A 12,382-nucleotide genomic window follows, 5' to 3' on the forward strand; every position below is an offset into this window, starting at 1 on the left:
AAACTCGCCTCGATAATTTATCAAAAATAACAATGGATATACGCGCAGGACCCTCAATGGATTCCACAAGACAGCATCCTCCATGACCGGAGTCTGTCTCTCCTCCCCGGGACTGCACCTCGGCAATGTACCCGGAGCTGCGGAGAGCCACCGCGGGGAGATGTACAGGGTATCAATGACTGGGCTCGTTAGGGTATCAATTATGCCCACTGACGCCGGCGTCGATCCCTCCTTTTATCCCCAGATCTCTCCAGGAAAGCTGTGTTGCCCAGAAACCATATTAGAGGTGTATCTCCCCCCGCTAAAAGCCGCTGGCACAACGCCCAGGAGTATTCCATCTCTCTCCCCAAAGTATATTTCAAAAAGCTCTAGGCTGCAACCCGCCGGTTCTCTGCTATGCTCAACAAGCATGGCTTACAAAAAGATGAAATTGTACATGAAGATGTCATGAACCCTATCGCCGTAGACGGCGCTGTCGAGGTAGCGGCCCAGAATGTACCTCTACAAAACGACCCGAGAAATGCACCAATCCCCGACGCTGATGGCATTGAACATCGATACTTGACCTTTGAAACAGATATTCCGCTGAACCCGGTCCTACCATCTGGGGCCAAGAATGAACTTCCGCCCTGTCCAAATCTGCGTGACTATGACAACCCATTTACCTGGTCACTGACCCGGAAGAACCTCATGACATACCTCTCCTGCTCAGTCAACATCACGGCCGCATATTCCGCCGGCTCTTATGCATCGCCAACCGCACAGCTGACTGAAAAGTGGGGGATCTCTGCCGTGGCATACAAGACTGGCATCACTATTTTCACGGCTGGGTTTGGGGTTGCTCCTATGATACTGGCACCATTTTCGGAGATCAATGGAAGGAGACCTGTCTTCATCTTCACTGGAATCCTCTTTGTCATATGCCAGATTGGGTGTGCGGTGACCGACTCCTTCGCAGGGATGCTGCTGGCTCGGTTCTTTCTCGGTGTTGGGGGATCCACGTTTTCTACCATGGTGGGAGGTATTCTCGCAGATATCTGGGTGACAGCTGACCGGAATGGTCCTATGGTCCTCTTCACGGGAGCCACCTTGTTTGGCACTGGTCTTGGGCCTCTGGTGTCCGGGTTCGTTGCACAACGCACGTCGTGGCGTTGGGTGTTCTGGATCCAAGTCATCACTAGTGGTACCCTGGTCAGTCTTGTCACCATCTTCTTCAAGGAGACGCGTGGTGGCATCATTCTCAGTCGCAAGGCGAAACTGCTGAACAAATGGTACGAGCAGCTGGAAGCCGCAGGAGCTTTGGGGATGGAAGTGGAAGCCGAGGGTAACGAGCTGGAAAAGGGCTCGAAGAGGTGTTGCCGGATCCGATGGAAAGTGAGATCAGACGAAGACCGAATGTCGATATCCAGAATGATCGCGGTCTCCCTTTACCGACCTTTTAACATGCTTGTCACGGAGCCCGTGGTGTTCTGGTTCAGTCTCTGGATCTCGTTCTCCTGGGCTGTGCTCTACCTGCAATTCGGGTCGATCCCCCTGGTGTTTGAGGTCAACCACGGCTTCAGTTTAGAACAGACTGGAGCGATCTTCACAGCAATGTGCGTCGGAGCCATTGTCTCTACGGTCCTGAGCATCTGGCAGGAAAAATGGGCCGCTAAGCACTATCCTGTCAAGATCAACGGCAGTCCCGAGGGGAGGCTGATGTTCACGTGCATCGAATCCGCCTTCATGCCAATCGGGCTGTTCTGGTTCGGCTGGACCTGTTACTCGTCCATCCACTGGATTGTCCCTACCATCGCCATCAGCGTTGCCACGATGGGCATCTTCAGCATCTTCCTCGGCACCTTCAACTACACGGCCGACTGCTATCACACGTACGCGAGCTCGGCCCTGGCAGCGTCGGGAATTTGCCGAAACCTCCTAGGCGGATCTTTTCCACTGGTAACAAATCAGCTGTTCACGAACCTGGGGTTCCAGGCCGCAAGCAGCCTTTTGGGCGCCATCGGGCTCGCATTGACTCTGGTTCCTTGGGTGCTGGTCCTGTACGGCCCAAAGATCAGGGCCAGAAGCAAGATTGCGAGTTCATTTACTTGAACCGACACTGCTTGCTGGTTGCAAGAGTATGATTTCCAACAAAGTGCATGCGGAAGACGGATTCAGATACGCTCAGGCATCTATCTATCTCTACAGCCAATACCCGCCCTGCCCGTCAGAGCACCAAGTTGTCTCCGTGGCCTGGCCAAGCAATAGGGACATGGCGGCAGTGGACCTTCGTCCGCGACCACTCACTTCCGACCAGCTTGATCAAAATAGCCAGAGAGACGGAATCTTCAGACTGAAACTGGAACCCGTTGACGCCGATCTCCAACAGATGAGAGAGCATTGTAAAGCTACCCTACCCTCCTATGATCTGCATGTGCAACATGCCGTTGTCGTCCTCATGGAACGACCAGTCGGCCGGGAACAGTCGGAAGGGCGCCGAGCGAGCGTCATCAGAGCACCCGTCCACAGGGTGGTAGAAGAAATAGGGCGAAAGGAGCTCGGTCAAGACAAGAAGAGTATGCGCGGCACAAGGAGAATTGATGGAATGGACTGACGATGAGGGAGGTCAAGGCACTGGGGGCGGCACCACGTACACATGAGTGTGGACCGCCTAGCTGGCTTGATCTGCCTCTATCGAGGTAGACCTAAATATGAGGTATACATGGTCCTGCTCACTTGCTTACCCACCACCTCGTACTTTTGCTTGGTACTTCGTGCCTCCCATCCTGGCAAGTACTCAGTCCTGCTCCACGCGACGCGCCGTGACGCGCTGTCCCGTGACAACTTCACAGCTACGAGGATCCTACGTAGAGAGAATGCAGCGGACAGTCTTGTGTCAAAGATAAATGCCAACTAGTACAATAGTACAAGGTATGTTTTTCAAAAAAGCTCGCTTTGTTGGATAATTCCTCGTTGTAATGGGGGTATCGATCGTCGTCGTAACAATACAAGATAGCAAGCACACTGTGATCGCAACACACAAGTCCCATCTTCACATGACCGCCAGAGAGGCAGGTCCAGATTCTGAGACCGGCCCCTGAACAACCATATCTCCTCATCCTCAATACCAGGAGGCTTCGACTCCATACGGCTCGGCGCGGCCAAGCCAAGGGGCGTTGTAACCGATTCACGGTCTTTTGAGTAACCTAAAACAAGTCATCCACTCATGACGTTTGTCGTCTGCCGTTGAACGCCGGTCCTCATCTCCATCTAATGTGTCAATCGTTGAAAATCCCCCAAATGCGCCAGCCCGTTTGTTGTATGAATGGCAGTAGGTCACCAAAACAATCTTCTCTGCATATCGTTCGTGAAAAATCCTGTGTCGACTTCCATCGGTCCGCTCTCCACGGCCATGGCATTCCCCATACCGGTCATTCCCATACCGTTGTTTAAGGTCTGAGCCTGTGCCCAGCTTGAGTCCGCAAAGCTCTGTAACAAGAGAGCCTCGGCACCGATTCCCACACCATTGACATTGGGACTTGAGGTGTTGTTATTGGGCGAGCTGGTGTTGGATAAAAATGAGGACAGAGATTGCCAATTGGGGGTTGATGTTTGGCTGTGGCCTGTTTGTTGTTGCTGGGCGTTTGAGGTTGTAGGGAGATTTGGTTGTGAAAGCGAATGTTGAGGTACATTCACGGGGGTGCTTGCACCGCTGCGGTATGAATCTGTACTCATCGAACGGAAAGCGCCCGACTGAGCATGACCATGTCCGTGACGGGAGAGATCGACGGATCCGGGGCGCGAATGACTTGCCGCGTTCAAGGAGTGGAGGGGATTATGGGCATGGCCGTCGTCGATGGAGTTGCGGAAAGAAGACTGACTTTGCACATTGGAACCGGAATGTAAGGCGCAGTCCTCTTGCCATTTGCGGATGTTATCAACGCTGTCAAGAGGGAATTGTTCCCAGTATTCAATCCCAGTCTTCTTATTCAAGACCGGGGGACTACTTCTCATTGTGTGCGGACCAGGGGAGGGCGAGTCACGGGTTTTGAGACCAAGCATGTTGAGATTAGTTGTTGAGGGGCTGGAAGTGAGAGAATCGGTGGCGCATTTTAGTTGTTCGGTGGAGATGATGGGTAGCAGGGCGAGAAGAAGCGATTCCGCTTCATGGAGACGGTGCTCAAGGCCTTCGATGTAGCCCTTAGCAGGACCTCTGAGTGGCAGTATTAGTTCCATGCAGTAGACTGGAAGAAGAGGAGGGAGGCCCTGCGCCGGATGGCACACCTGAGTCGGGTCGGACATACCTTTTTCTTTGTTCTGGCCATGTACATGGTATGCCTGCAGCATGACATTGTGAGCAGCCGGACCTGTCAATAGAAACAAAGTCAGTCACATTGCCCTTGACGCATCCTTTCATGACATTGCAAAGTAAAACACATCAGCAAACAGCCAATTCCCCGTCGTACGTCCATATCCAAGGCATTGTTCAGTTGACCAACGTGACCACCCTGATGGACAATTGGTGGATGTGGTATCAGGGCTAACCCCCGACTTCAAATCATTGTGCCAAAACGATTTAGCAAGCAATGAAATCCCCGCGAACAGCAACTGGAGGTGAGATTCTGGGGTAGGAAGGTATAGTTGGGTATAAAAGCAAAGCCCGTCCTCGATTTCTATCGAACTTCCTCTTGACACCATCTGGTTGAAGAACAAAGAGGTCGAACTCACCGATCACCGCTGCACTATTACCCAAATCTTGTCAGCATACATCTTTTAATGTTCAGCTTGATGATCCGCCATCTTAAGCTACCTTTTACGGTAGAAGAAGAGGCAGGTCCGGATCCCAATCATTGAGAGGACTCCTGAGCCTAGAGGGGTGATAACTACATACCTTTTGCTTTTTGGTACGGCACCCGTTGCAGGCACCACTTATCCGAGTGGGCATGTTGGATAGATATGGAAAAGGTTGGCTGTTCAATACAGAGAGCCTTCGAAGCCTTGATGGATGATGAGTGGACAAGGCCGTGGGCTTTTCTCAGTCTTAAAGGACGATGTCAAAGTGCAAGACGTCGGGTCAGGCCTTTCTGGGATGGATTTGGGGGACTGTTGGCCTACGGCACTGGGGGTTGATTATGGTAATCCCAGAAACAGAAGCTCGTTGGTTGAGGTCGGAGCAATGCGGACTCAGGTGAATAACCTTCGTAATAGTCGAATTGCGTAGCCGTGTCAGCGAATGACAGGGCTGGCTTCTGGCTCCTCGTAAATAGGGCAAAGCCTGACTAAGTGTGTGCGTCGCCGAGCGGCAGGTGGATTGGCGAGGAAGACAAGCTGCAGTCTGGTGCGACAATATGTCCGCAGGACTTCTTCCAGGATCACGTTCACTGAACAAGTTCTTGAATTTCTGTCGAAAAAAGATAGCCTGACACGTTGGTCAATTCCCAACGGGGGGCCGGAAAGTGTTCCGACGTCCTTGTCTGGCTTGATGTTTGTCGGGGTTGTCAGTATTCTAGTGGTATTGTGGCGCTGCAAGTGTACGACTGATGAGTGCCTCGGTGACTGATATCCGATGCAAGTCAGAAGGAAAGGACCTTGCTTGGTAGATAGAAAACGCGAAAGTGGGTTGATGAGCCGGGATCCTGATGATTGATATAGAGCCTCGACCCAAGCAGCCAGACGGTGTGTCAGTATCCCCGTAGTTTCTGGACAGACGATGCGACACAATTTCCGCACACCCGTGTGAAAGTTTATTCCGTCACTTATGTCACTCAGTCTGGGTCAAGAAAGGAGCCTTGGTATATACACGAGGTCCAACAATGAAAAGAGTGGAATCGGTCACAGCTCAAGGATGGATGTCCGGGCAATAGTTCGGACACAGGGCTTTTGGGGCGACGGCCCGCTGATCAGGGTGGGAAGCTGACGCTCGGATAGGGACGTTTCTTTCTGGAGGATTGAAGACGCGGATATTGGTCGGGGGTGGCTGTAACGATGTACGATTGGATCGCCTGACGGGGAAAGAGGGAGGTCCAGTTTCAGGGAGAGAAGGACGAGATCTGTTGCGTCATGGCGAGGAGGATGTGAGAGACAAGATCGAGGAGGGCCCCTGTGAGGGAAAGGAATGGGGCTTAGGTGGCGGTCTGTGCAAGGAACCGTAAGGCGAGGAAAGGCCCAAAAAAGGCCGCATAAGATGTTGCAGTGATCTTGAGTGGTGCAGACAACTGCGGTGCGGCGACGAGCCAATCCAGATGAAACCGTGAGCGGACGCCGCCTGAAAGGACCACGCAAGCCCTTCAAATGGCAGTTGAACTAAGGGCGCAGGGAGGTGCAGGAGCGAGCATGTCGCCTAACATCAGCGCTGACTCACGGGGGTGGGCGGGTGGATATGCTGGGCGATGGCCAGACCCAAGGGAACAGGTAGAGAAGAAAGAGGGATTTGCAGATGGAAGTTTCTAATGCTAGCCTAAGCCAGATGGAAGAAAGTGTGCCGGAGAGTGAGCGATCAGGAACAAGACAAAGAGCTGTTGAGGTAAAAGCAACAAACTTTGACAAGAAAAGAGTTCACTTTGGTAGAAGGGGAGGCATGGCCAAAGTACGGAGTAGATTGTTACATTACTAGGTATGGCGGTACCTAGGAACTAATTAGGCGGTACTGGTGAAGCCCAGATAGGCAGTTCGTGGCTTGCTTGCTTGCTTGCTTAGGGGCCGCCGAGGGGTTCTTGCCAGTAGGTTTCTGAGGGGTTTGGCTGAGGGGAAGGCACATAGGTTCTATTGGCTCCGAAGAACCCTCAACTTCACGCCTGGAGTAACGTTCTGCCGGGGACCACTACGGCCGCCTGAGCAGTATTTGTGAGGGGTGCAACGCCCCTATCGTTTACTCCTGGGCATCTTCCTCCTCACCACCGACCTCGTACAAGGACTAGCATCGTGAGATGGAAGACCGACGTCATCCCGTTGGGATCCTCGAAGAGTCTCCAGACAACATCCAGATCTTCGATTCAATCGACACTATGTACTTTTTCAATCCCGCTGTCCATTCAGAGACCTGTTGCTTCGTATCTGCTGAGATCCGACATGTGACAACCAGACGGTATCACAAGTGTCAGAACACCATCTGGCGAAACTGCCGGACTTCCGTAGGCGGGGAAGATCAAGAAGAGAAATGTCCCCATCGGTATCGCGGAAACCGACGGGGAACCTCGATGAGTACCAGCGTGTTTATGGCCAGCAAAGAACTTCCTATTACAAGGTAGACTCATACAAGTACTCGTTACATGGGGTAGCAACGTGGCCGACAATCATAGTCTTGTTTGCTTGTCTTGCGCTGATCCGAATCTCCCCTTTGCCTTTGTCCCGCCCTCAACAACACTGTCTTTTCCATTGTCTCATTGGAAATGGAAGCATGGTGATGGCTTCCAAGAGAGCAGGCTCGCGCTCCTCATTCCGCTATGCACCCTCGCCAAGATTTCGACCATTTTAAACCCGAATTTATGCGGCTCCGACCATTAGTCGATTACGAGGACCAAGAGTCAACCCTCCTCTGACACCTTGGTGCCTTTGTTGTATCGACATGAAGAGCGTGAAGAGCGGAAACCTCGAATGACAAAGAGTATGACGGCATTCTCGATCTCGGGTGGATCTGAGTGTTATAGCACAGATTGTATATCTGACGCAGGGATTGTCACTTGCTGGTAAGGAACTCTTTTGAAGAACGGGATCAGCGGATGCTGTCCGGTTGCCCTTGAATGCTACCCTTTGGAGTGCATAGAGGTGCTTGCTTGGGTGAGTCCCCGTTCCTTAATTGCGAGCATTCGCCGTTGACGGGAAAGATGATCTCGAGATCTCATGCCTATCGAATACCGAGTGGTCTTGTATATTGGGTGCTTATGCCCTTCTCTTGCGGTTGCCGTCACATTCTAGGTGAGTGGGGAGGCACGATTAGGTTGTAGAACATCCAAATGAATGTTCGGACATGTCTTTGGTGTGTTCGTCGGTGGTATCGTATGTGGCAGAGCATTCTTTGCTTTGTGTCGACTGTCTGTTGGAATCTATTGGAGTGGACGGACAAGACGAGATAGGGTCAGGGTGAGCTGGACAGAGACAAGATATATGTCAGACGTGGTGATGTGAAGCGAGGTCTTGGGTGCGGTGGTTTCAGTGTGGCAGTGGCTGAAGCTTTGACTGTCCAAAGCTGCAGAGACGGTGTACTTTGTACAAGTAGGACTCTGTTCTTTCCACCCTTTCTCTCGCAACCTGAGATACTTTGTACACATGAGACGCTCAAAACATTCTCATCTGAACGACAAAGTCAAAAGAGGATGGCATGCTTCCCTCTACGACCATTTTCTCTCTTGCGGGTGGCAGGTATCCTTACCTGTGGTCTACTGTCTCGCGACAATCATAAGATACAGCCCAATCAGGAGCCATGGCGAGATCCGGAAACAGGGAATTGACACTGCGGAAGCCACGCCACCTATTCGGACCCTGCAAACCTGTTCCCCAGACTGGCTTGCGTGGCTTGAACGCAGATCCGGCTCGGATGGCCCTGTTGGCTTGTCAAAGAGAGGCACCAAAGGAGGCACAAGGTGTGCACCACGTAATGCAGGCCAGGGAAAGCGACAAGCCACACGAGGCTTGGGTGCTTAATTTGTGTGTGAGTGACATTCAAACTGCGGGGATCTGACAGCAATAGTTAAAAGATTGGGCCGGCAAAACAATCATGCGGCCTAGAGGCCCAGAGGCTTGGGTCACTACGTAAACAACATTTGAAGTCTCTTTTGTGCTATCAAGCGAGATGCGGCTGCTTGAGTAGTGGAACCTTGTTATTGTTATTTCCGGGTCCCTTGCATTGAAACCCTTTTTATTTCACTCATGCGATTAAGAGTAGGCCCCTACCCTTAGCGCAAGAAAGAGAGAGAGAGAGAGTGAGCTGAAAATAGGTGCGACTTCAGGTGAACCTCTCACACCCTTCGGGTAATGACGTGGAACCTAAAACAATGCCCGAAGCCGCCCAACATCTTTAAGTATCGGATTTATTTCTGATTCCTATATCTAATAGCCGGTAGTAGCAAAGGCGTGTCGAAAGGTACTGAAGGTGTTTGTGTTGACTTTAGTACCTATGTAGGTGCTACTCTGTCCTTGGTGCCTTCTACTTTGCTGGGTTGAGCATACTCGAACAGGCGATGCCACTGATATCAACATGATGCTGGCTAGGTTTATCAGATTCTAGTGTGTCGATCAGGAGGCCAGGACAGATCCGCGGAGTTGGCCCGAACTGTTGTGCCTGTGCTTGTACATGTATATACCGAGTACTGTAGGTACATACCTAGGTACATATGTACGTATGTACATATCCAGACACAAGTCTCCACAACCTTGAAAGTACTCGTACTCGTGGTACTCGGGGCGCGGAATCCGACGATCTCGAACCCGACACCACTGTCCGACACTGATTGGTCTAGACGAGGTTGAAGCAAAGAAGGAGGCTGAACGTTGAGGCTCAGAGAAATACACACACACGTACATAAACCCTGGCCATGCGGTTCCCAAAGTGTCCTGTCTCCCCACTCTTATCAAAAGTCCCTCCGCAGCGCCGTGGATCGGTGTTGACGAGGCTCTGTCGCCCCCCTGGACCAGTGGTCTGATCATTTTCTCATCGCTCCCTCGTGTTTTCGTGTTTGGGCGACGTCATCAAGGTATGTACCATGGTATGTACCACGGTGGGAGTTACTTCAAGATGCCTCCGCCGACCAGGGTGGCAGGGTGTTTAGTCACCTGGTTCCACCATAGTCTGTCCGGGGGGTAATATGCATGCATGTATGTTAATCTCGGTGTTATTCACACCTATTCCCACTCCCCCGTTACTCTAAATACGCCTCTGGTGTGGTTTTAGTTCCTTGAACGATGGCAAAAATCCCGAAGATCGCAGATCGTATGCTCGCCTCGGCATGCTCCAAGGAGTAATGACTCTATTAGTTATCGCTTGCATTCAGACCAAAACGTTATAGCACGATCCAATTTCATCCTCGTTGCATAGGCAAACGGTTCACCCAGGGAATCCAGTATTTCCCATAGAACCGGCTCCTACACTCGCCATCGGAACCTCCTCTTTCATGCCGGCTGGCCCCTGTCCATACATCAAAAATTGCAACCCCAGATACGAGTCACAACATGCCTGGAAGATGCCGCAGAGACGGAAGGGCCACGGCACAAACTCTTTGCTGAGAAAGAAATAACTCATTTTCATCGCGTCACCCGCCAGCCAGTTGATGATGACTGAGAGGCGAAACCCTTTGCAAGACCGGGCGCGGTGGTTCTTGAGAATCTGAGGGATAGGAAGGATGGCTTCGACCGCCAGTCCAACGTAGCCCAGGAAGGTGACGTAAAAGGGTGTCCGGGACAGAAAAGGCAGGAAAATATGGATGAAGAGGAGGCTCGTGGTGAAGTACAGGAGGAAGACAAAGTACCTGTTTCCCATTCTCCACTGTCAGCATATCACGCAAAGGAAAGCAAAAGGAGAAGCGTGGAACCGAGCATTTTGAACGGTAGGAGCTTACGGCTTGGTGGCATTCCATTGCCAAAACCCAAATGGTCTCCTTCCCTCCATCAAAAAATCCCACAGGACGCCTTTGTTCCCCGGGCTGTTGTGGGTATATCCATGAAACGGGGTATGATGTATCCCGCCTTTTTCGCTGTCACCAGTTGGTGCCCGGTTGTCTAGCGCTACCTTTAGGAGGATGAGTTGCACAATTATCATGAGCGAAGCCTGGATGAGGAGCGATTTGTCGTAGTAGGCACCGAACCAATAGAAAACCCTATGTAACGCGCAACGTTGTCAGTCCCTTTCTTTTCAAAGTCACATATTCCCGGAGTGTATCCCAGGCGCATGAGGGGCAGGAGGGGCGTTGCGCGTACTTGAGAATCGACGCAACCAGCATAATGAGCGGGATATCAAGGGAGAAGCCATCGCAGGATTTTTTCCGGTGTATCGACGCGATTTGATCGGCGTAGGATGTAATGGGTGACAAGACCAAACTGTCTCACGGGTATCAATCAGTTCAAACATCTGTCAAACCAGCATGGCAACAACTCACAATAAGGGCGCAAGATAGTCCACGATTAACTGGACCAGTCCCCACATCTTGTCGATGTCTACCCAGGCGAGCAAAGAGACAGAGTGGTCTTCTACAGCGACCCCCATTGTCTCCGTTCAGCAAAAGAAAGCCCAGTATTACCGTAGCAGAAAAAAGCGGCACGTTGCCCACAAAGGGATATACACACCTTAACAATACATTTGGTACAAAGAAATAAAAATGGAGGAACAGGCACAGTCAGCGCCGGGGTCTCCGCAGGTGAAATCTGTGGTTCTGTGGTTACTGGGTGACGAAGTGATCCGAGAGATCCTGAACTTGGGCAGATGCTGTCCAGGAACAAGTAAAGCGCAGATCAATTGGCGCGATGTGATTGGCGGAATGATCGGAGGATCACGTCTCCTTCAAGGTCACGTGTGAGGCAGCCCCCTGTCTGCCTCTCCTGAACCTTTTCGATATCAGTTGTGTCTTTTGTCACCAATGTGCCTAGTCCAGAGCAGTTCATCGCCGTGTGTTGGCCTGGAAGGCTCAAATCGCATCTCATACGGATTCTTCTGTTCTCAGGATTGACAAGAAAGCCACAAATTGAAGGCGCGTCATAATTGTTCCGAGATCTCGTGGCTCTGGATGCTTATTGTCGCACAAGCCTCGCCGAGCACAATCCTACTTCAGGTTTCCAGTATTATATTATCAATTGATTTGATCATAGTATCACGCAGCTGGTCAAAGAAATCCACATCTTTTGGAGTAACTCTAACAGACTAACTCTAATCCAACGGAAAATGTTGATGGGTTATTTTGGGATTCTCTTTCAAGACGACCTCCACGCCGCATCATCTCATCACATCGGTACCATTATCTCGGGCCATGACCAGCCCATCCAGGTGGTTTCAGAACCTGGTGGTGCGCGTGAAGGTAAGCGAAAGAACATGTTAAATTAACCGCCCAGTGGACAACCTGTTTACCGCTGGAAATTGGTCGACCCTTATCTCGGCCAAACCACCGTACAACGCAATGGGCCATGGCTTCGTATCATGCTAGACCTGTGTTCGTAGCCACCCAAGTGCTCGAAACACAACATGTCGGAATTGTGAGCGAAACAAGCAATTCTCTGCGCGTATTATTCATAATTCAAGAACTGTTTGGGTGATTCAAGCCCTGTTCAATCGTGATGTTCTGTTATTATGTGCTTGGCAGGGGCTGATCAGTCCTTGTCAGTGGGTGATCAGTCCTTGTCAGTGGCTGAGTTTTGACTACTAATTACTACCTCGTACACCCAAAGCCTCGCCAAATCGCACGCCCAAGATCTTGGAAGACGC

The 12,382-nt window shown here is 51.3% G+C and overlaps 3 protein-coding genes across 3 annotated transcripts; 1 reads left to right on the top strand and 2 right to left on the bottom strand.

The window, feature by feature from the left end:
• Nucleotides 1–396: 396 nt before the first annotated feature.
• Nucleotides 397–2,091, top strand: AYO20_02753 (hypothetical protein; the record flags this gene model as incomplete). The annotated part of the gene is made up of 1 exon (XM_022641057.1): nucleotides 397–2,091. One exon carries the CDS (start codon nucleotides 397–399, stop codon nucleotides 2,089–2,091), a length of 1,695 nt encoding a protein of 564 aa, XP_022502932.1.
• A 1,224-nt stretch (nucleotides 2,092–3,315) lies between these two features.
• Nucleotides 3,316–4,281, bottom strand: AYO20_02754 (hypothetical protein; the record flags this gene model as incomplete). The annotated part of the gene is made up of 1 exon (XM_022641058.1): nucleotides 3,316–4,281. The coding sequence occupies one exon, from the start codon at nucleotides 4,279–4,281 to the stop codon at nucleotides 3,316–3,318; it is 966 nt and encodes a 321-aa protein (XP_022502933.1).
• Nucleotides 4,282–10,018: 5,737 nt separating this feature from the next.
• Nucleotides 10,019–11,173, bottom strand: AYO20_02755 (hypothetical protein; the record flags this gene model as incomplete). Its single annotated transcript, XM_022641059.1, has 4 exons — nucleotides 10,019–10,439; nucleotides 10,530–10,787; nucleotides 10,888–11,007; nucleotides 11,067–11,173. The coding sequence occupies 4 exons, from the start codon at nucleotides 11,171–11,173 to the stop codon at nucleotides 10,019–10,021; spliced, it is 906 nt and encodes a 301-aa protein (XP_022502934.1).
• Nucleotides 11,174–12,382: the final 1,209 nt, after the last annotated feature.

The sequence above is a fragment of the Fonsecaea nubica genome (genome assembly GCF_001646965.1).
Source record: "Fonsecaea nubica strain CBS 269.64 chromosome Unknown Scaff12, whole genome shotgun sequence".
Lineage (NCBI taxonomy): Eukaryota > Fungi > Ascomycota > Eurotiomycetes > Chaetothyriales > Herpotrichiellaceae > Fonsecaea > Fonsecaea nubica.